The sequence below is a fragment of the Natrix helvetica genome (genome assembly GCF_964273705.1).
Source record: "Natrix helvetica genome assembly, chromosome: 1".
Classification (NCBI taxonomy): domain Eukaryota; kingdom Metazoa; phylum Chordata; class Lepidosauria; order Squamata; family Natricidae; genus Natrix; species Natrix helvetica.
Window position 1 is genome coordinate 119,300,612 of NC_138548.1, and position 24,050 is coordinate 119,324,661.

General features: G+C 44.7%; 1 protein-coding gene across 2 annotated transcripts in view; it reads right to left on the bottom strand.

The window, feature by feature from the left end:
- DAGLA (diacylglycerol lipase alpha) overlaps window positions 1–24,050 on the bottom strand; it is a 147,342-nt gene that overhangs the window by 55,511 nt on the left and 67,781 nt on the right. For both annotated transcript variants that reach the window (XM_081938903.1, XM_081938904.1), the window contains exon 3: window positions 1,703–1,841. In XM_081938903.1, the coding sequence (XP_081795029.1) occupies window positions 1,703–1,797 (95 nt within the window). In that variant the 5' untranslated portion in view covers window positions 1,798–1,841. The remainder of the gene's footprint in view (window positions 1–1,702; window positions 1,842–24,050) is intronic.

A 24,050-nucleotide genomic window follows, 5' to 3' on the forward strand; every position in this document is an offset into this window, starting at 1 on the left:
GGTATGAAAAGCATCAAGAAATTTAATTTAGCTCTAGCTGCGGGCAAGGATGATGGCCCTTGCTTTCACCAGTATTGAGCAGTGGCATCGCATCATTGTGCTTCATGAAGAGGGTTACACCTGTACAGAAACAGCCAAGAGAGTGAAATGCCATCGCATCACAGTGAGCAGAGTGGTTGAAAAATATCAAATAACTGGTTCATTGGATGACAGGCTCCGCTCTGGAAGACCAAGAAAGTCAGCAAAATGGCAAAATCAGGCTCTGCAACACATTTCGATGGCTGACAGGAAGCTCACCTCACCTCAGATTACAAGAATTTGGGGTGAAACATGTGGTGTAAAAGTGTGCACAAGCACAGTGTGTTGCAGACTGCTTGCCAGGGGGCTCAAAGGCTGCAGGGCTCGAAGTAAACCTTTGCTCACAAACGCTCACCGCTCTCATCGACATGCGAGGGCCAAGAAGTATGCCAAGTGGACTAACCAACAGTGGGCCAAGGTCATCTTCAGCAATTTCTACTTGACTGGGAATCAGTGCAATAAATATGTCAGAAGATTTCCAGCTGAAGAATTTAGGCCATACTGCCTGAATCTTTCTGTGAAGCATCCATTGCACGTGATGATCTGGGGCTGTATCGCTGCTTCTGGTATTGGTCAGATACAAATCGTGCAGGGAATCACGAATTTCAAGCAGTATGTTGAAGTCCTGGAAAAGACCATGCTTCCTTCAGCTCAGCAACTTGTAGGGAAGGACTTTTACTTCCAGGATGACAACGCTCCTTGTCATCGAGCCAAGTCCATCCAGCAGTGGATGAAGAAGCATGGTGTTCAACTCCTGGGTTGGCCAGCTCAGAACTCGGATTTGAACCCAATGGAGAACTTGAGGGGGGGGGGGGAAGTTACGAAATAAGAAAGAAGCATCCGAAGACCAAGCAGGAGCTGATTGAATCCATTACTGCAGCCTGGCACTACATTGTCACCAAAGATCACGTGCAAAGGCTTATACAGTCTATGCCGAAGCGATGCCGCCTGGTGATAAGCAATAAGGGCTGGCCAATTTCATATTAGTAACCATGTTTGATTACCCAAATGGTCCTTTTCAGGGTCACAAACAATAAAAATGTTAACAAAACACTAGCATCGACCTTAGTAATTGCAACATGTATGCCACTGGGTATGCATCAGTGTTTTCATAGTCATTGTAAGCATGCAAGAAAATTCACAATCCCCATCCAAACAACACTAAATTGCAAAAAGCTTATGCTCTTCACTTAAAAACCACCAGTATTTATTTATATTTGCATAAAATATCATAAAATCAATGGCCTATCCAAAAAATGTCATAAACCGTAAACCGTGCAGGACTTTTTCACACATCTGTATGTGGCTTCCTTTCTCTTTAATTCAATTATGTTGCTTTGAAATTCTTTTTAGCTGATTTAAGAATAAACTGGATACTCCAACAACTTCCCTGAGGACATTACAGAACCATAGTAGTGAAATAAAAAATTAAAAAAATATATATTTGTGCCTGAACCTTATACATGCATAGATCCATTTCCATGCTGCTTTATATATATGAACTTTAGGTTGCATTTTAAATTGCAACATAGTATTAATACCTGGATATGAAAATTACAAAACAAATATCAATGGCTTATGACCTAACAATAGACGTCTTCTTCTCATGTATATTTTCACTTACCAAGTTGTATGAAGAACAAAGAGAAAAATGGCAGGCAAAACAAGATCATCACTTCCCACAGACCAGCGACGACGGAACACCACAATGCCTGGCATGGCTAGTGAGCCTGAAAAGGGTCACCGGGCACAATATTAACTTTCTGTAATAGAAATACAAAGAACAGGAACATACGTTGTTTCTATATCTGACAAAATCAATATTGTTGCTACAAATTTACTACAAAATATATTGTCTAGACCAGTGGGGTTCTCAACCTTCACAATGCCGCGACCCTTTAATGCATTTCCTCATGTTGTGGTGACCCCCAACCATAAAATTATTTTCGTTGCTACTTTGTAGCCGCAATTTTGCTACTGTTATGAATCGTAATGTAAATATCTGATATGCCGGATGTGTTTTCATTATTACAAATTGAACATAATTAAAGCATAGTGATTAATCTGCCAATCTTGGTTTGGGAGAAGATCAGCTAGGCTGGGATTTTCCAGGATAAAACGACCTCCATGCCTGCCTCCAGCAGCAGTTCGTGGTTTACATGAGTTTCACTTTATTAAGTTTACTTTTTTTACATTCCGTTCCCCCCACGCACCCAGTTTTCTTTTTCGTTCTTTCTTTCTTTTTTTCTTTCCTTCCATCCCTCCCTCCCTCTTCTTTTTCTTTTTCATTCCTCCCTTTTCTTCTTTCTTTCTTTTTTCTTTCCTTCCATTCCCCCCTCCCTATTCTTTTTCTTTCTTTCCTTTCATTCCTCTTTTCTTTCTTTCTTTTTTCTTTCCTTCCATTCCTCCCTCCCTCTTTCATTTTCTTTCTTTCCTTCCATTCCTCCCTCCCTTTTCTTTCTTCTTTCTTTCTTTCTTTCTTTCTTTCTTTCTTTCTTCTTTCTATCTTTCTTTCTTAGAATCATTACAACCAGGCGTGGGAGCGCGTAGCGGTTAATTTGTGCGAGCAATCTATTTAACACAGATTAAGAAGTTCTTTCCTTCCATTCCTCCGCTCCTCCCTTTCTTTCTTTTTCTTTCTTTCCTTCCATTCCTCCCTTCCTCCCTTTTCTTTCTTTCTTTCTTTCTTTCTTTCTTTCTTTCTTTCTTTCTTTCTTTCTTTCTTTCTTTCTTTCATCTTTCTTCTTTTTATCTTTCTTTCTTAGAATCATTACAACCAGGCGTGGGAGCGCGTAGCGGTTAATTTGTGCGAGCAATCTATTTAACACAGATTAAGAAGTTGCCCTTTAAATGGGATTTTAAACAAAGGCTTAAGCTACATCGAACTGTGCTTCCATCCCGAGTGGAATTCCTCAGGATGGAAGGAATGGGTGGGCGGGGCCTGTCCTCCCCTCCGGCCTCTCCTGCCAGCCCTTCCCGGGAGCCAACAATTCTCCGAGCTCAGTTTGGCCTGCAAAGGCAGCGTCCAGGCCCAAGGCAGCTTAAATCCCAGGATGTGCCTGCCTGGGCGAGAGCCCATCCCGCTGGCTGAAGCGGGGTGGCCCGACTGCCCCGCCGCTCTCCTGCTCTCTGGGCACCTTTGAGCCCTTGTACAGGTGGCTGGGCTGAAGCGGCACTGCCGACCACGCTCGCTTCGGATGCCAAGGCTGATCCGCCACCCAGAAGAACCCGTCTCTCTCCCCCTTAAGCGCCCCGGCCTTTCCCTGGCGTGGAGACCTGGCGTGGGCGGCATCTGGGTTGCGCCCGGAGCCGGGAGGAGGCTGCTTTGCCATCCAGCACTCTTCATGCATCTGCTGCTTCAGGACGTGCTCCTGAGCATGGGCGACGCCAGTGGAGGTGGATGGTCTTAGGCAACCCCTGTGAAAGGGTTGTTTGACCCCCAAACCAGCGGTTCTCAACCTGTGGGTCGCGACCCCATTGGGGGGGGGGTGTCAAACGACCCACAGGCTGAGAACCGCTGGTCTAGACACATTGCTTCTAAAATTATGTTTGTTAAAGTCCTCAAACAATCAATTGCAGCTCTTTAAACTCAACACATTTTTATGAGAATTCAGAATATTTAAACTAAATTAATACTATTTATTGTAGTATTACAATAATACTGTAGTAATACTATTTATTGTACTTCTACAATAATCAGATTCAGTGGGTCATGAAAATGGAACCTTACATCACAAGTATAAACCTAGTTTCTTTTTATTTTAAAATAGGCTAACATTACAGAAAATGTGTATTTTAATATATTTGATCCTTCAGAGAACATTTATCAGATGTTGGATGCATCTCTTTGCTTTTGGAGAACAGCAAAATATTGCCTAACTGACATGATTTGCGTTTATCTTAGTACTGGCACATTTTGAGTTGATTCTATTGGATGTTAACATTTCTGTTTGTAAACATGAATCTATTTTTGTTGGTTATATTCACCTATTTTGAAAGTTTGAAATTCAATGTTTGAATTAGGTTTTGTTTTGGGCTTTGGTTTCTATAAAAAAAGAAAGGAATGGGACTATTAATAATTTAGTTTGTTTTGGTTTATTTTTTTAAAAAAAATAATTCACATTTTTATCACCATTTATAGACACAAGGAAAGACAGAAACACACACACACATACAATCACACATTCATTTGATTGGTTTGACTTAATAAAATATAAAAATTACATTTGAACTAGGAATGTTAACAAAGCGAATTATTGTCTACAGTAATCTACAAACTGATAAACCTGAAAAGAAAAAATTAACTCCTGTTCATTTAAGAAGGCAGGGCCGAACAGAACTGCATTCCTGATTCTAGAGAAAATTCCCTTTAGTCATAGGAATTAACTTAAGCTATAGAGACTATTTTTTTTCTTATAATCAATGAACAAATCGATAGAATGAAACATAAAGGAAAAGGATTTAATCTGGATTACACATATGCTACCTCCCTGGATACTGTTGTGTTATCTGTCCAGACAAGAATATTTCATGGTTCATTTCAACTTGATCACCAGAAAAAGAGAGCCTACAGAAAGTAGCTTACTGGGGTTAACATCTTCAGCCTAGAGCACTCTGCAGATTATGCAACAAAGGCCTCATCTGCAGAAGTAAATTGTGTATCTTGTAATGTCAATAAATGTGGAAAAGCTAATTTAATTATCTACACGCAGAAGTCTCTCAGAACTATTGCTACTTTGAGGTTTGCTCATGTTACTATTCCTCTGAAAGGTCATGATCTCCCTAGGGATCAGATACTACATTCAGATCGAGCCAAAAGATACATCCTTTAGCCTCTACATTTTCCAGATTTGCAGAAGAGGCCAATTATTGAAATTCCAGTGTATGGTTCAAATAAACTGAAAGTGGATGGCACACATTCGGTTTATTCCATGTATACATTCTCTGGGTTTAGAATGGATTTGGGAGCAGAAATAAACATAATTTCTTATGGCCACTAAAAGGTCAGATTTTTCCTACCATGTTTCCCTGAAAATGAGACAGGATCTTATTTTCTTTTGACCCCCAAAATAAGCACTTGGCCTTATTTTCGGGGAGGTATTATTTTTGAGGTACAGGAGGCGGCAAGCGTGGTCACCTCATGGCTGCTGCGGTGTTGCAATATTTTCGGGGGAGAGCTTATTTTAGCACATGTGCTCAAAAGCCCTATTGGGCATATTATCTGTGGAGGTCTTATTTTCAGGGAAACAGGGTAGATATAAAATAGGATACATCTTCAATTTTTTTTTTGCCTTGGTGGATGCCATAAAAATCTTCCCTTATTGTGTATATAAACACTTCTGTGTACTTTCTAACAAATCTAACATTAGAAAGACAATTTTGTTGCTTGTACGTACACTGAGAGCTTATGCACCAGAGACAAATTCCTTGTGTGTCCAATCACAATTGGCCAATGAAGACTAGACTAGACTAGACTAGACTCAGTGGTGGGTTCCGGATCCCGTTGCAACATGTATTTATTATTTATTTATTTATTTATTTAATTAAATTTTTAAACCGCGCCCTTTCCTAAACAGGACTCAGGGCGGTGTACAGTCATGTTAAAACAGTATAGTACAAAATATAGATATACATTCAATATACAAATATACAAATAGGTATGGTTGCAACAGGGCCCAGCCTCCACCACATGAATGTGTGCAGCGCACGTGCACACGCGCACAAATGTCCTTACCTCTTGTGATGCCTCCGTGACGCTCCAGGTGCTCGGTGGAGCGTTGCGCATGCGCTGTGTGCTCCGTGCACCTGCGCATAAATGCCTAAGAGCTCAAATACAGATAAGGAGCTCGGGCAGGCGGGTGGGCCCTCTGGAGCACTGTACCGGAACGTACCCAGTGCTCTGGGCAGGCACCAGTACGCCCGTACCGGGGCGTAACGCCTGCAACCCACCACTGACTATACTATACTATTCTATTCTATTTTCTATTCCTTCCACATCCTCTTTCTTCAACCTTCATTCATTCTGAAACTTTTTCATTCTACAATCATTCTACTTTCATTCCTGTTACTTCCACTTTTTGTCACCTTCCGTGTCCATTTTCTTGGACTAAGTGTTGTATCTTATGATTCTTGATGAATGCATTTTTTTTCCTTTTATGTACATTGAGAGCACCAAAGATAAATTTCTTGTGTGTCCAATCACACTTGACCAATAAAGAATTCTATTCTATATAGTACACTGTTTTCTATGCAGTCTACACAAAACTAGCAAAGATGTCTTTCAGTTTCAGTATTTAGTGGACCTATTTTTAATATCTTTAAACAAATGGCAGCTGTGATCTTTAGTCATTCCTTGCTCACTACTTGTACAACTGCTAAAGGAATATAAACTACCTACACAAATGCAAAGAAAATTTTGCAACTATGGCTGAAAACCTGATAACAGTTAATAATTTATAGTAAGCCTCAATAAAGCACAAAATTATTTCAAATTTTAATTGCTTTTCTCTGTATTTTAGATTTCTAGCAGTTTTAGCATGAAGCTACCAGTAGCACTCTCAGTACTGCTTCAATGCATCTTAGTTCTAATTCCTATTTGCATCCATTGCGCTTTCAAATATTAAACAGTTTTCTTAAGCAAAGAACAAAACCTAGTTCATCTAGTTTCTCTTAAGCATTATAACTAGTGTGATGATTTAACACAATATAAGAGCAAACAGCAAGGAGCTTGAACCAGAGGCTTGTCTTTACTCAGCAGCAGCCATCTTACAACAACTACTTGCAACAAGAACTGGGCATAATCATTGAACTTGAGATATAACATAAAGCATACACAACATTACTTCTTCCCTCTTAAGTATAAAACATCTAATATGATGCAAAGTCTTTCCATATTTTTGGTTTAATAGCTCGACCATAGCGAGAGAAAGTAACCACTGTCTCATCATCAGTAGGATTGCTGTCAAGTTGAGAGTCACTCCGAGCATTGTCACATGCTGATACGCTTACGCTATCCTTGGTTTCCTCGGTAGACTGTATATATGTCAGCCTCCATCAGACCGCTATGCCCACCATCCACAGTCATTATGATCTTCACAAGTCCAATCTCTTTACTTGTTTTGAGACCTAGCATGGCTGGGGCTTGCGTTTCTATCATAAACAATTGTAAAACCTTTTCAGATCCCTTGTAAGAGCATTTTGCATGACAGCGACCCATTACTTTCAGCCTTTCACCACCATATCCCATTAGTTTCGGTAGGTCCAGAGTGTCTAAGGGGGATTCATTCCTGAGGTGTTCTAAGTATATGTGGCTTGGCACACAATTTACTTGTGCTCCAGTATCTATTTTGAATGTGATTGGAGTTTTGTTAGCCCCTATCTGTAATGTTACATTTGCTTCATCTGCAGAGTGATGTGCTTTCAGTACCACTGCAAGATATATCGGGGAGCAGTCCGAGTCTGACCCTGCACTGTCATCATTGTCCTCCATGGTGTGTACAGCCCGTGTTTGTGATCTTCCGGTTTGTGAAGACAGTCTACACACGCTGGCAAAGTGTCCTTTTTTCTTGCATTTATTGCAGGTCTGCCCCTTTGCAGGACAGACACTATTTTTATGGTGCATGTTTCCACAATATCCACAACCTGCTTCTCTCTTGTCCCAGTGCCATAGGTGCCTTTTATTATTTTGTGCGCCCTTTCTTGACCATATCTACTGCTTTGAGTTTCTATAGCATTGTTCCAGTGCTGTGTTCCTTCCTGTACCTGCATGTCCTTTCTTGAAATTTCATACGCTCTGGCAATCCTTATGGCTTTCTCGAGATTTAAGTCTTCTTCCTGCAGCAGTTTTTCCTGAACTTCCTTAAACTTACTGCCCATCAGAATACGGTCTTTAATTATATCTCCAGCATCATGAAAAGCACAGTCTTTGGCAAGCAAGTGCAGCTGTGTCACCCATTCACCCACAGATTCACCTCCACGCTGCTTCCTCTCATAAAACAGTTTTCTCTGCACTGTTGAGTTTTTCCTTGGGTTGCAGTGTGCTTCAAACTTTGCAAACAGTACCCCTGTTTTCTTTTTGTCCTCTGCAGTGATCTCCCCACTTTCTTGCACACACATCACATCCTTTCTGTCCCACGCAAATCAGAAAGTGTTTTGCTTTCTGCTGATCAGTCCATTTGTCTGCATCAGGTCCTGCAAACACAAGCTCTATCAGCTCCCTCCACTTTGACCAGTTTTCAGCTATGTTCCCTGACTCCAAATCCAGGGAAGGAATGTTCTTTGTGTTGCTGTTTGCTGCCATGACTCTTCTCACCCCAATCCTGGTACCATGTGATGATTTAACACAATATAAAGGCAGACAACAAGGAGCTTGAATCAGAGGCTTGTCTTTACTCAGCAGCATCCATCTTACAACAACTACTTCCTGCCCCCAGATCACATGACTAGAAATGTTAGCTGTTTCCTAACATGCATCAAGAACTGGGCATAACAAGGAGGAGCCAATGTCACCACGAGACGATGTGCAATCTCAATGCTCTGAGATCGCCGCCGACACTTTTGCCACTGTGTGGTCCAAATGGACCTAAACCATCCTGCAGAGACAGTGAACAGGAAGAATATGTCCTGCTGATCTCAGGGACACCGCAAAGTTACTGATCGATGCAGGAGAAGTTCTTCTAGCTGGCGACAAAAGCACAGCCCTTAGGCTGATGAAGTTGGGACAGCTCCGAAACGGAAGGAAACGGAAAGAGAAAGTGTTTTCAGCTGGTGAGGAATTTTTACCGTTTTAAAAGAGACTGCCTACAAAAAACTTAAAAGTTAATTTAAATTTGAGAACGGAAGAAATAAGTGGCGGAATTAAGCTTTGAATGGTTTTGGACAGTGTATTATCTCATTTTTTTAAATGCTATTTTCATGGATGGAATTTATGCAAGACTTTTAAAACAAATGGATTTAGTTTTCTTCTTCTATCTTTTTTTAAAATTATTTTTGCAACCTATGGACTAAAATTCACCTTCTTCATTACTGCATGTGTTTTTCCCTTTTTCTTCTCTATTTCATTCAAGAATTTGACTTTTTTAAAACTTGGAATATAAAAAAGATACAAAAAGAAACAAAGAAAATTGTAACAGAGGGAAAGACAACACTGCTACTCGGAGGCTGGAGGTTTGTGTATTGGAAACAAAACACTTTTACTTTCCTCACCGATCATTCTGGCTTGGCACTTCAAAGTCTCACTGTTTGTTTATAGAGAGTGATAAGAAGAAAAGCACGAATTGTTTATACAGATGTTCTTTTAAAGTATATCTTTAACCAGAGAAAAGTGAAAATAAGACCTTATTGTGAATTTATGCTTAATCTTGTAAAAACCTCCCAAGTCTGAGCAGCAGTGTTCGTCAGCTGAAGATAATGGCACAATTTCAACAGCAGAAAGAAACTTTAAGTTTGCAAAAGATAATGTTTGAAATTCAGAAATTATTAAATACATCTGAGAGAATAGAAAAGAAGTTGGAAAACCTAGAGCATTTAACAGCAAAATTTATTTATTTTATTTATTTATTTCGATTTATCAGTCGCCCCCTCTCCGCAAAGGGACTCGGGGCAACGTACAATTAAATCAAAATACAAGTGTGGCATGGAGGAGGTGACATCAATATTTAACAGTCAAATACAAATGGAAGCCACTAGGTTCAAATAAATAACAATAAATTAAAACAATTAAAACAGTTAAAAACCCCAAAATTTACGTATAAAATATTAAAATATTAAAATTGCCAGGGAGGTTAGAAAGTTCTAGTTAAGCCAGGCCGGCTAGTTGGAACAGGTGGGTCTTGAGTTTCGTGCGGAAGGAGTGGAGATCGGTCGTTGTCCTGATATCTGGGGGGAGGTCATTCCAAAGGGCTGGGCCCATCACAGAGAAGGCCCTATTCCTGGGCGCCGCCCTCTGACACTGCCTGGTGGACGGCACCCGGAGGAGTCCCTCTCTGTGAGAGCGAATTGGTTGCAGGGATGTATAAAATATGATGAAGAAGTTGGAGATGTTTATCAAGTGGAAAAAGTGGAGGTTAGAGTTCTAAACACCGAAGAGAAAAATGATCATGAAGAAATCAAATCTGTTGACATCGATGGTGAATGGTTTGTGTCTGGAAATGGAAAGAGTGGGGAATTCTACCCCAGATGGCAAGACATAGAAGAAGAAAAAAACAAAAGTATTTATGGAATTAAAGAGAGAAATGTAATCAGTAACATCATTGATAACACCACGGATAATTAAAGATAAGCTGATCAAGGAAACAGAAGAAGGGTATCGAAATTATATGAGAGACTTAATAAGCAATGAGCTGCAAGGAGGAGTTCATGCAAATTTGATTAAGGAGATGATTAGAGGACTGATACCATAAATGGCAGAAGACATGAGATTGTTTTGCTACTGAAAAGATACAGGTTGATAGATAATAATAAATAATAATAAATTTGAATTTATTAGCCGCTCCCTCTCCAGACAGGACTCGGGGCGGCGTACAATAAAACATATAAAACATAAAACATATGTGCAAACACATAAACATCCAAATACACACATATACAAAGACATACATGCACAGAGGAGGTAACAAATTACATCACATTTAGACAGTTAAAAGTCACCATTAAAATACCCCATTAGTAATACCACAATTTAAAATTTAAAAGGACTGTCAGAAGGAATAAGAAAAAATTTACGGTTGAGCCAGGCCAGATAAGTGAAAGAGGTGGGTCTTCAGCTGTACACGGAAGGAGCGGAGATCGGAAGTAATCCTGATGTCACGGGGGAGGTCATTCCACAGGGCTGGGCCCATCACAGAGAAGGCTCTGCTCCTGGGTGTCGCCCCCCGACACTGTTTAGCGGACAGCACCCGAAGAAGTCCCTCTCTGTGTGAGCGGATTGGTCGTAGGGATGTATGGGGCAGGATGCGATCCTGCATGTAACTAGGTCCTGTGCCATGAAGCGCTTTAAAGATCATAATCAAAACCTTGAAACGCACTCGGTAGACTACAGGAGCCAGTGCAGCTCGCGCAGGAGAGGTGTTACAGGGGAGTATCTAGTCCTCCCCATAATCACCCGCGCGGCCGCGTTCTGGACCAACTGCAGTCTCCGAGTGCATCTCAGGGGAAGCCCCATGTAGAGAGCATTGCAGTAGTCCAGGCGAGACGTCACCAGCGCATGGGTGACTGTGCGTAGGGCATCCCGGTCCAATAAGGGGCGCAATTGGCGCATCAGGCGAACCTGATGGAACGCCCCCCTTGCCACGGCTGTTACATGGTCATCCATGGACAGCCGGGCATCCAGGAGGACGCCCAAATTGCGCACCCATTCCATGGGGGCCAGTTGCTCGCCCCCAATGGCCAGAGATGGAAGCAACTGGTTGAACTGGGAGGCCGGAAGCCACAGCCATTCCGTCTTGGAAGGGTTGAGTTTTAGTCGGGTGGAGGACCTGGTAGACGCCTGGAATAGTGCGACTACCGGGGCCCTAGACCGGGTGGCGCCTTTGCAGCCTCTCCTGCAGCGACGAACCACCCTGGCTCCTTGGTTCACCGAGGAGCTAAGGGTGATGAAACGCCACAAGAGACGCCTAGAGAGTCGTTGGAGATCCTCCCGTTCCGAATTTGACCGAGCACAGGCACGAGCCTATTTGAGGACGTACCTTGTGGCATTAAGAGCGGCCAAACGTCAACATTGTGCCGCTCTTATTGCGTCCGCAGATAACCGCCCTGCCGCCCTGTTTCGGGTGACTCGCTCCCTCTTGTTTGAGAGACCGCGGGAAGCCCCTTTACAGGGCAGAGCAGAGGAGTTTGGGAAATATCTACAGGACAAAGTCGCTCAAATCCGGATGGGATGGGCCCCTTTCAGTGGTCCAGTGGAGACGCCCGAGGCGAGTCTTGAGGGACCGTTCTGGGAGGAGTTTGACTCGGTTGCCATCGAGGATTTGGACAGGTTGCGTGGACGTCTGCGTCCTACCACATGTTTATTGGACCCGTGTCCCTCCTGGCTTGTACTGGCATCCTGGGAGGTTACGCGTGACTGGCTCCTGGGCCTAGTGAACGCTTCGTTGGGTGAGGGGTTTCTACCGGCCGCCTTGAAAGAGGCGGTGGTGAGGCCCCTGCTCAAGAAGCCTTCTCTGGACCCAACGGATCTAGTCAATTATCGTCCAGTCTCCAACCTTCCCTTTTTAGCGAAGGTTGTAGAGAGTGTGGTGGCACAACAGTTTCCACGTCACCTGGAGGAGAATGATTATCTAGACCCGCGCCAGTCCGGCTTCCGACCCGGGCACAGCACGGAGACGGCCTTGGTCGCGTTGGTTGATGATCTCTGGAGGGCCAGAGATAGGGGTTGTTCCTCTATCCTGGTCCTATTAGATCTCTCGGCGGCGTTTGATACCATCGACCATGGTATCCTGTTGCACTGGCTAGAGGGGCTGGGAGTCAGGGGCACCGTTTTACGGTGGTTTGGCTCCTACCTCTCTGGCCGGACGCAACGTGTGTTGGCAGGGGAGCAGAGATCGACCCGGAGCCCCCTCACATGTGGGGTGCCACAGGGGTCGGTGCTCTCGCCTCTCCTGTTCAACACATACATGAAACCGCTGGGTGAGATCATCCGTGGTTTTAGGGTGGGATATCATCTGTATGCTGATGATACTCAGCTATACATTTCCACCCCGAACCACCCCAACGAGGCCGTTGAAATGATGTCCCGGTGTTTGGAGGCCGTACGGGTCTGGATGGATGGCAACCGACTAAAACTCAACCCAGATGAAAGTATATAATCTAAAACTAGTTAAACTTAGTAAAATTTAGTGACAATAGATATAGTTAAATAAATAATTGATAATGATAATAATGTTTACATATGTATTGCTATGATAAGTAATAATTGGATATTAATATTGAATGGTACCTATGAAAGGAAGATTAGAAATTTTTTGGTTATATGTAAAGGTTAATAAAAAAGAACTGTTAAATTTAGTTAAGTTTTGATTATTAGGGGGGGAAATGTTATGATAAAGGATATAGTCAAATAAAGGAGGGATAATGATAACAATGTATATACATGTATGGGTACAACATAAGGAAATTGGATGTAAATTGTAAACAGTGATTTGGAAAGGAGGATTAGAAATTTTTGTTACTAAATATTATGGATGCTTAGCCAGAATAGGCCATAAGGATTTAGTGTTATTGGAGGATATTAGAAATAGCAAATGAAATGCCAGTATGTGTTTATGTTTTAAATCTTGGTATATTTTATGATGAAGGACGTTTAAACAATTATACTCAAATGAAAATGGAGGTATGGTGATGGTAATATGTATAAATATATCTGAGTTAAAATACTTGAGTTAATATGAATTATGGTTGATGACTGTGGAAGAGATGCACGAAAGTCTTTTGTAACCAACTGATACACTTTCTACAGTATGTAAAGAAGGAGGATTCTTTGTGTTGTTTGTTTTGAAAATAAAAAATTAAAAACAAATTAAAAAAAGAACTGGGCATAACAATTGAACTTGAGATATAACATAAAGCATACACATCATTACAACTAGGACTTGTTTCACAAAACACTCTTTTGGTCTTTCACAATGTATACTTCTAATATTATCAAAAGAGTTATTGTTTTATACTAAATTCAAATTCCATTTTAAGTACCGTCACTAGATCTGTAATTTTCCACAATGAGCTCGAAGTATGAAGCTGCATCAAAATACCAAAATGCTATTACAGAATCAAGTAAAACTAAAGATATATCATGTATCACGAGGATATTCATTGTTTTTCTCTTTGTTTTAATCTAAACTTTCTTCATAAAAATAGATTCATTACTTTCCAATTTCAGATCTTTTTTTTTTATTATAACAAAGTTTTATTGGTTTTTTGGTATTTTACAAAGGGAAAAGGTAGGGGAAAAGTTACAAATTTTGGCAACTGCGATGTGCGGTAGGTGCGCCCCCCCCTCCATACTCATAGTATACATTTGCACATAATTCATTATTAAGTAGTAACATATAGTCAGCATATAAATTCAGTTAATAATTTCGATCAGTTTGTGTCAGGTGGATTTTCTTACTCATTTTTGTGATCTGAGCTTTCTCGGTATTGCCCCATCTCCCCCCGCCGACAAGGCTCCGGCCCCTCCCGTGTCCTGTGTATCTGATGAGGAATCATCTGGTTTTTCTAGGAGAAGTTTGTTTTTTTCCATAAAGGCCTGTGCCTCTATGGGTGTATTAATTCTAACTCTTGTCTCCTCCCAGAATATTAGCATACCTTCAGGCATCAACCATCTAAACCACACCCCCTTCTGGTATAATTTATTTGTTAATTGCGAATAACTTTTTCTTTTTTCCCTCACTTTCTTGGGGATCTGTTTCAGAATGGTTATCTCCTTATCTTTGTATGTCAGGGCTTGCCCCCTTTGTGCACTCAGAATTTCATCTCTTGTGCTTTTTCTAAGGAATTTAATGTGTACCTCCCTGGGAACGTTGTGTGTTCTAGCGTAAGCTGAGTTCACTCTATAGACCAGGTCTATTTCCCACCCCATCTGTTGTTTCTCTTTCTGGATGTATTCAGCCAAAATGTTTGTCATGATGTCCCTTATGTTTTCATCATCTGCCTCCATCACATTTTGGAATCTAAGATAAAAAGACATTCTCTCAAACTCTATTTTCATCTGCTGGGTGTCAAGTTCTTTGTTTCCCTTCTGCATCCCTTCCATCCCCTCCCTCATCTCAGCCGCCCCGCCCTCCAAAAGGTCCAATCTCTGTGAGTTCTTATTAATTTTGGCCTGGTTCTCTTTAATTTCTTCTTTCATCTCCTTCACTTGCTTCTTTATTTCCTCTTGTCCCTGTAGAAGTTGCTGGAACATTTGTTGAAACTCCATCTCTGTAGATTTAGGTTGCATCAAAGCTGTTATCGTTGATTGTGTACTAGGACTGGAGGTTGCAGATGTTGGGGCAGAGGCAGCAAAGCCAGGCTTTCCAGGAGGTGGTTTTTTAGGTGGCATTATTTGTAGAATAAAAAGTTCAGTCAGTATAGAGAATGGTCAGTCAGAAAGGCAGGACAGCCAGGAGAGTCCAGGAGACAGAAGGTCCAGGCAGAAGAGAATTTTTTCCACTGGCCCTGGCAATAGAGCAAGATTTTTCACTCCAGGGAGATCAAAAGACAGCAATCAACAAGAGATTTGTCTGAGTAGCATGGAGACAAAGACCGGAAGCCTGAAGTTTTAAAGGTGGAGTCAGATTTCACATTTCATAAAGACAACGGAAGTGTGCCATCTTGCCCTGCCAGCTTCAGGTTTAGAGGCAAAAAACAAAGTTTTCAAAGTTCAATGCTCCCAAAGTTTCCAGATCATCATTATTTTGAGGTTTAAATCCGAAAATTCACTTAGTAGGGGCGTGACATCATTGGTTGGCTCTGCCCCTCCTCCTTCCCCTGGGGCTAAGAGCTAAATCATTTCCAGCCGCCTGTCCAAGGGAGGGGGGAAAATCCCCCTCCCTCCAGCCGCGCCTCTCCGAGTCAAGCCGAAAGTAAAGTTTAAACAGCTGACTTTCTTGTTAAGTTTTTAAGGTTGTTAAAAGGAATGGAGGAAGTTCACGCCTCACCACACCGCAGCCGCATCCTTCTCTTCTCTTTTTCTCCGATCAGCCTCACAGCGAAGACGCTGGGGCGTCTCCCCTTCGTGCTCCCCAGTGCCTGGAGCGAAGCAGGGGGCCCCCGCCGGCCACCGCCGATCCAGGGATCCCCCGCAGTGCCGCCCCTCCGGCAGGATGCCTCTACAGGGCGTCCTGTGCCCCCCAAGGAGTGGGAAGCCCACTGGGGATGCGCGGGGCGAGCAAGGCTTGCCCATCGCCGTCAGCCGCCGAAACCGGACCCAATTTCAGATCTTTACTGTCATTTGTTCCTATAGGTTGAAGCTGGTGAAGTCTGTACTTTTGGTTCATATTCCAGGAAAAGAAATTTTGTAAGCAAGGGATGGATAGCAGAAACCCAACATTCAACACAGGAACCCATATGGACATTGACTCAAAAATGCAGAAAGAAACCCAGATTTCAAACTGTATGACTAACATACCATAGGGGCAGGATACCTGGAGAAGTTCTTGAATGTATCACTTGATTCTCTGTAAGAAACCTATTTATCTAACCTTTGTTAGTCTGCTTTGGCAATGTGGACCAGAGACAGAGTTTTAACTATATCTAATATAGCACTTTGATAATTTCCAAACTGTACCAAAAAAAATTGATCCCTTATGTAAAGAGTGGAGTCTTTTTTGTTTCTTTAGTTAGTGTTGACCAAGGTCTCCCAGCTGGCTTTGTGCCTAAAAAAGGATTAGAAATTAGTCTCCAGATTTCTAGCCTGATGGCTTAAGCACTATGCCAAGGACCTTTTCTATGCAAAGGTTAGCTACAAGAAAATAAAGGAAATAAACATTTATCCAAAACTCTTTAATTAATAAAACCACCCCATTCTTAGTTATTCATTTCAAAAAGTGATGTGATGCATTCACTCAGCATAATACATGTAGTCTTTCTTTAACAACTACAATTGAGACTGGTGACTTGGTAGTTAAGGGAAGCAATTGCTAAGCGAACAATCACATGACATAACTGTACTAATGATTTTACTTCAGCTTTTCTTTGCTTTGTAATGTCAAAAAGATATAGCCCTAAACAGCTGGGAGAGTACAAACAGCGGGGAAGGTTTCTAAGACTAAGTTCACAAGGAAGTCTGGATAAAAATCTTATAGCCCTTTTCTTCCATTTCAGGTGGCTGCAGCTGCAAGCTATTTAGGAGTAAAAAAAAACCTTTAGTGTGAAACAGATTAGGATATTGTCAGTTACAGGTAGCAGTTGTAGCTGGTGCATTAGTGATATCTTGATGTAAGATAAGAGTCAATGTAATTCAAGAGGGGTTGGACCGTACATTTGTGGCTATGTAGAGATTTTGGGCTGATTCTTCTTTTGACTCCACCCCTGGATTTTGCTACTCCTTCCCCTACAGTAAGTAAAATGTCCAATTTTTCAGCTATGAGTTGTGCCTGCCTATAGAAATGTAAGCTATTGTTAGGGAAGGTACAATTTTTTACTAACTTTCATAATGTATATATTCCTCACAAAGACTTCCATTCACTTGAATATATAAACAGTGCCTGAGAACTTAAGATAACCTATTCTCAGTAAATTTTGTTTCCCTTTTTATAGTAACAATAAATGATATATAGTTAAACTTTAGTTATGCATGGAATGTCTTAAACCATTTATATTTAGAAATCTAAAGAAATAATACTCATATTCCATCCTTCCTTTTTTTTAAATAGTTTTTATTAAAAGATTTTACATATATAATTACATTCAAAGAAAATATATAGTAAATGTGAAATTGGAAAAAGAGAAAGGAAGGGAAAAAAGAAAATAAACAATAAAGAAGATAGAAAAAAGAAAGAAAAAAAATACAAGGACAAAATATGAAAAGAAATATTAAGAAATGGTTTATGATTTGGCAGTTAGATGAAATTCTAATCAAACCTCTCTCTAAGATTATATCATCATTCCTTTCTTTCTATAACCTATTCTTTTTAATCATCAAAACCGCAAGTCACAGTTATTTTCCAGTGGTTTCGGTGGGAGGGGCTACAGCCGGGTTTGATACAGCCTGATTGGTCCAAAGACTGAGGGATTTTTCTTTAAGTATCCTCCTTTCCCTCCTGGCTCCCAGTTCCCTCAGTCTTTGGTCCAAGCTAGTTTGGCTCCTGTGAGGTTGAAGTTTAGTATAAATATTAATTGGATATTCTAAAATTATAACTTAAACCTCTGCCTTAAAGCGAAGGGGTTTAATCGGGCTCTCAGGAAATTCCTGAGGGCGGGGGCTCTTCAGGAGCGCCGTCCTTGCGGCGCCGGAAAAGAGCGGGGCTTTTGCCTTTGAGGCTTCAGCCCGATAGTGCAGGAAAGCCTCCGATCGGCTTTTCGCGCCGCCTGGATCCTTGCGGCGGCTTGGAACTTTGCGGAGGCTCTTATCTGCCCGATCGGCTTGCTGTGGCTTTAAAGAGCTGCCGCGCGGCTTCCTTTTTCGTTCAAGTGCTGCTTGCAGCCGGCGAGTCAGCTGAAGAACTCCCCGGGCAGTCGTTTAGGCTCGTAGCGAGGCTAATCCCCTCAGAGCCATTCCTTTGAGCCGGAAAGTTTGATTTCTTCACCCACGAGGCGCGGCAGCCATTTTGGTGCGACCTTGTGGGCGGCGGCCTCATTCCCGCACGCAGAAACTGGTCGAGCAGGCCTACAACTACTGGGGAGAGGCACGCTGAGCCTCGTGGAGCGGCTGCAACGAGGTTTTTTTCCTGAGACCGGCACACAGCTCTACAGGACACGTGAGTGAGGCATGGCCTCCACTACCTCAGATGCACAGGCCGGCGAAGGGGTGGAGGAGACCCAGGGCAGGCTTAGGCCCAGAACAGCGGGCCCCAAGCCTTCTGCTGAGCAACGCCCTTCCAGAGCAACTGCCACGGACGAGTCTAGGAGACAAAGGGCCCCGGAAAAACAGGTGGCCAGGACCGAACGGCGAGCACAGGCATCTAGGCCTAACTCCCCCAACATATCTAGGTCTCCTATTGGGGCACGGTCTCAGGCCTCAGATTCTCCTACCAGGGGCTACAGTCCTTCTTCCCCTTCAGTCTCCCCGGCCAGGCCCAGGAGGGAAGTGATCTCCCCCTCTCCATCCATTTCCCCCAGAAGTTACAGGTCAAGGATGGAGGATCCAAGAGAAGGGGGATCTGGAGACTATTTGCCACCAGCTCAATTGGCACCACAGGATCCCTCCCGTGGTCCTTCAGAGGAGGATCTGGAGGAATTAGAGAACTTGCCTCCCAATATTAAAAGGCTCATTTCTACTGCAATTTATAAGGGTATCTCCTCGGGCCTAGCTCACAGAGATCCATCCCAGGGTAGGCCTCATCCTGTGGCTGCTGCCAGAAGCAGACCTCCGATTGCTGATAGAAGTCTGGAGATGACTAGGGCGCCTTCTCCTTCGATTGTCAGCGAGGGTTCCTTTTTGGGGGAACCTGCTCATGTTGCTCTGGGGTTTTCTGAGGATGAGGAGGATTCTCCCGAGACACCGGTTTTTCCCGGTCTTTTTCCCCCTCCAGCATTTAAACCTATGCTGCGCAAGGCCAAAAAGACCACGCAGATTGGCACGCCCCCCCCCGGCCTTTCAACGTAAGGACCCAAATCTGGCAATGTTTATTAACCCCAACACGGAGAAGGAGGAGGTGCCAGCTCCTCCCCTTTTTCTGGAGGTAGTTCAGGATCAGTGGACTAAACCTTCTTCTTTGCCTAACCCGGGTGGTAACGACAAACGTTACTACAATATGGAGCAAGCCTTTGCGCAGGCTCTTCAGCTGCCCACAGTAGACGCTCCGGTTGCCCTGTTAGCCAACGCTTCCTCCGTAGTCACGGGCGATGTGGCCGATAAATTGAAACTGGAGGACAGGCGGGCGGAACTAGCCCTGCGCAAAAATTTCAACGCTTCGGCCTGGGCTATTAAAGCAGCCGCGGCAGCCTCTTACTTTAATCGCACCTCAGTCATGTGGCTACGACAGCTGCAAGACCACATACCTCTGGAAGATGAGCGTCTTCATCAAGACCTCGCCAAAATTATTTCAGCCACACAGTTCTCGGCGGACGCCACCCTCGACTCCATTAAATTTTCGTCCAGAGCTCTTGCCACCTCTGTGACTATGCGGAGACTTTTGTGGCAAATGGACAACAAGTCCAAATGGAGTCTGGCGGGGGCGCCCTTCTCGGGTCCCAACCTTTTCGGGACTTCTCTAGATCCCATCCTTGTAGAGAACAAGGACAAGAAAAAGGTCCTACCTTCGAATACAAAGAAGCCAGACAACCGCCCGTCATCTTATCGTAGGTCCTCTTCCTATAGGGCTTCAGATCAGGATTACCGTCAGCAGAGATTCACTCCCTATAGATATGACAGGCAGTACCAGCGCCCTTATTATCAAGATAGAAACAGGTTTCAGAACCAATCCAAACGGCCCTTTCGCGGGGGGGCGGCGGCTGTCCCTTCCGCAGGGGGAAATGACTCAAACCCGAGTCTACCCATAGGCGGCCGCCTGGCGTCCTTCGCGGACCAGTGGGATCGAATCACATCCGATGCCTGGGTCAGAACGACTGTCAGGGAGGGACTCCGGCTGGAGTTCCTAGCCCCTCCCCCGACACTCTTCAGGACTTTTCCCCCCTCCAGGGACCCGGAGAGATGGCGCCTGATGCGTCTCGCAATTCAGCACCTGATCGAAATTCGGGCTGTCGAACCGGTTCCCCGGGGGGAGTGGGGTCAAGGCGTGTACTCCAATCTCTTCGTGGTCCCGAAGAGCTCCGGGGGAAGGAGAGCGATATTGGACTTGAAGCGTCTCAACTCTTATCTAGTCTACCGACGCTTCAAGATGTCCTCACTCAAGTTGATCTTCCTCGGCATCAGACGAGGGGATTTCATGGCATCTATAGACTTAACCGAAGCTTACTTACATATTCCAATTCGGCCATCCCATCGAAAATTTCTCCGGTTTTCCCACGGGGGGCAGCACTTTCAGTACAGGGCTCTTCCCTTCGGCCTAGCCTCAGCTCCCCGCACATTCACGAAGGTCCTGGCAGCAATGGCGGCTCACCTTCGCTCGAGGCCGGTGAGACTTCATTGCTACCTCGATGACGTGCTCGTCCTTGCCCAGTCTCAGTCACAAGCAGTAAGAGATCTACAGACCACCATTCAGACTCTGCAGGCCCTGGGCTTCTCCATCAACTTCCCCAAGAGTCACCTGTCACCTTCAACGACAATCCTACACTTAGGCACTATGATAGACTCAAGGTCGGGTCTGGTTCGACTCTCTCCAGACCGGCTATCAAGACTTCAGAAGCTCGCCCGCCTCGTCCATTCAAGACGGTCCGCTTCCATCTTGACCTTGGCACAACTGTTAGGCAAGATGGTGTCATGCATCGGAATCTTCACTCCAGGACACTACAGTGGACTCTGATTCCATTCCAGAGACAGTGGCTCAGCAACTCTCCGCGGCCCATTCGGATTCCGCCGGACCTTCGATGGTCTCTGAAGTGGTGGTTGAACCCGACCTTGAATCGCGGAGCTGAATTCTGGGAACCAGACAGAGTTACCATCACGACAGACGTGAGCCTTTTCGGATGGGGGGCAGTGATGGATTCTAGCCTGGCGCAGGGACGATGGTCCAAGTCCGACCTGCGCCACAACATCAATTGGCTGGAACTCAAGGCGGCCCGCCTAGCCCTTCTTCATTTCCGGGACTCAATCTACAACCGTCATGTTCTCCTCTTGACGGACAACGTGGCAGCGAAAGCACACATAAATCGTCAAGGGGGGACGCACTCCAGAAGCCTATGGCTGGAGGCTCGAAAGCTGGGCAGGTGGGCGGAGAAGAATCTGGCCTCGATCGTCTCGGAACACATCTCGGGCGTCGCCAACCACCAGGCAGACTGGCTGAGCCGAGCGACCGTAGATCACGGCGAGTGGCAACTCGACCCAGAAATATTTCACAAGATCTGTCTCCGGTTCGGCGTCCCTCTGGTGGACCTCTTTGCCAGTCCGAGCAACTCACAACTTCCCCGCTTCTTTTCCCACTTCCTGGCTCGTTACGCAGCGAACACGGACGCCCTGCGGTGCCCGTGGCCTCCCGGTTTGCTTTATGCCTTTCCTCCCATTCCTCTGATTCAGGGCACCCTGAGGAAGATAGTCTTGGAGAAGGCCCTAGTCATTCTGGTAGCTCCGTTTTGGCCGAGACGTCCATGGTTCGCAGACCTTGTCCAGCTGTCCGTAGCCCCCTATTGGAGGATTCCCCAGGGGGAGGTAGCCTTACACCAAGGGGTCCTGTGTCATCCGGAGCCCCAGTGGCTCCAGCTGACCGCTTGGCTGTTGAACGGAGCCTCCTAAGGGGCGCAAATCTTTCAGCCAAGGTAATAGCTTCCATCGAAGCTTCTAGGCGCCCCTCGACCACGCGTATTTACAACTCAACGTGGTCGGCTTTTGCTTCCTGGTGTGGGAGGTTTGGCATTGACCCGACCGCTGCCTCTGTCGCACAGGTCTTAGAATTCCTGCAGCATGGGCTGGATCGCGGGTTGTCCCACAATACGTTAAAGAGACAGACAGCTGCCCTGTCCTCCATTCTATCAGGGGTGGGGTCCGGTTCACTAACTCAGTCGGCATTGGTAAAGCGGTTTCTCAAAGGCACCGCTAATCTATGTCTCCCCCCCGGTACATAGGTTTCCCACTTGGGACTTGGCTCTAGTCCTTAGGGCCATGACAGGGGCTCCCTTTGAGCCCCTGAGGACGGTGCATCTTAGATTCCTTACCCTGAAGGTAGTTTTCCTGGTGGCCGTCACCTCGGCCAGGCGCATCTCCGAACTGGGCGCCTTGTCGTCCAAGGAGGACTTGTGTCAGTTCCACCAGGATAGGGTCGTCCTCAGACTAGACCCGGCCTTCCTGCCGAAAGTCAATTCCGTCTTCCATCGATCTCAAGAGGTCATATTGCCAAATTTTTGTCCAGCTCCGGTCCATGAGAGGGAGGTCAGTTGGCATCGTTTGGATGTCCGGCGGGCCCTGCGCATTTATCTCAGGCGCACTTCCTCATTTCGACGGTCGGAAGCCTTATTTCTGTCCTTCCTGCCAGGGTCCCTGGGGGCTAGGGTGTCCTCTGCCACCATCGGCAGGTGGGTCCGTCAGGCAATCTTGGAGGCTTACCAGGCATCTCACCTGCCTCCTCCCCAGGGTATAACGGCCCACTCTACTAGGAGCGCGGCTACCACTGCCGCTTGGGCTACCAGAGCTCCTCTGGAAGATATTTGCAGGGCGGCCACCTGGGCCTCTCCCTCTCCCTTTGTCAAGCACTATTGACTTGATCATTTCGCTTTGGGGGATGCGGCCTTCGGCCGTAGGGTGCTTCAACAAGTGGCGACCCCCCCTCCCCCGTTGCGTTCTACCCACCCTGGGACGTAGCTTGGGTATGTCCCGGCTGTAACCCCTCCCACCAAAACCACTGGAAAAAGAGCGTTGGTCCTTATCTGAACGCTTCTTTTCAGTGGTGTAGGTGGGAGGGGCTACTTTCCTGCCCTAGAATGATTGTAGGGGTCGGGGTGGTCGTTGAATATTGTTTGTTGTTGCTGTTCGGTTCTGTGTGTTTTTCTACGGTTATTTCCTTACGTATGACTATCAGCTTTTCCATGCAACCTCGGGAACTGGGAGCCAGGAGGGAAAGGAGGATACTTAAAGAAAAATCCCTCAGTCTTTGGACCAATCAGGCTGTATCAAACCCGGCTGTAGCCCCTCCCACCTACACCACTGAAAAGAAGCGTTCAGGTAAGGACCAACGCTCTTTTTCTTTTTTTTACACAAAAGTCCATAAGGGGTTCATATTTAATACAATAATACAATAGCAGAGTTGGAAGGGACCTTGGAGGTCTTCTAGTCCAACCCCCTGCCTAGGCAGGAAACCCTATACCATTCCAGACAAATGGCTATCCAACATCTTCTTAAAGACTTCCAGTGTTGGGGCATTCACAACTTCTGGAGGCAAGCTGTTCCACTGATTAATTGTTCTAACTGTCAGGAAATTTCTCCTCAGTTCTAAGTTGCTTCTCTCCTTGATTAGTTTCCACCCATTGCCTCTTGTTCTACACTCAGGTGCCTTGGAGAATAGTTTGACTCCCTCTTCTCTGTGGCAACTCCTGAGATATTGGAACACTGCTATCATGTCTCCCCTAGTCCTTCTTTTCATATTTTCTACTCTCTACTTTCAAATAACTAAATTGGCCCAGCAATTTTCACAGGACCCAGCCAACCAGTTTAACTTCAAAGTTGTTCAAATGATCCCTAGAATAATTCTCATAGCAATCCTGCAATAGCTCACTCAGTCCTAGGA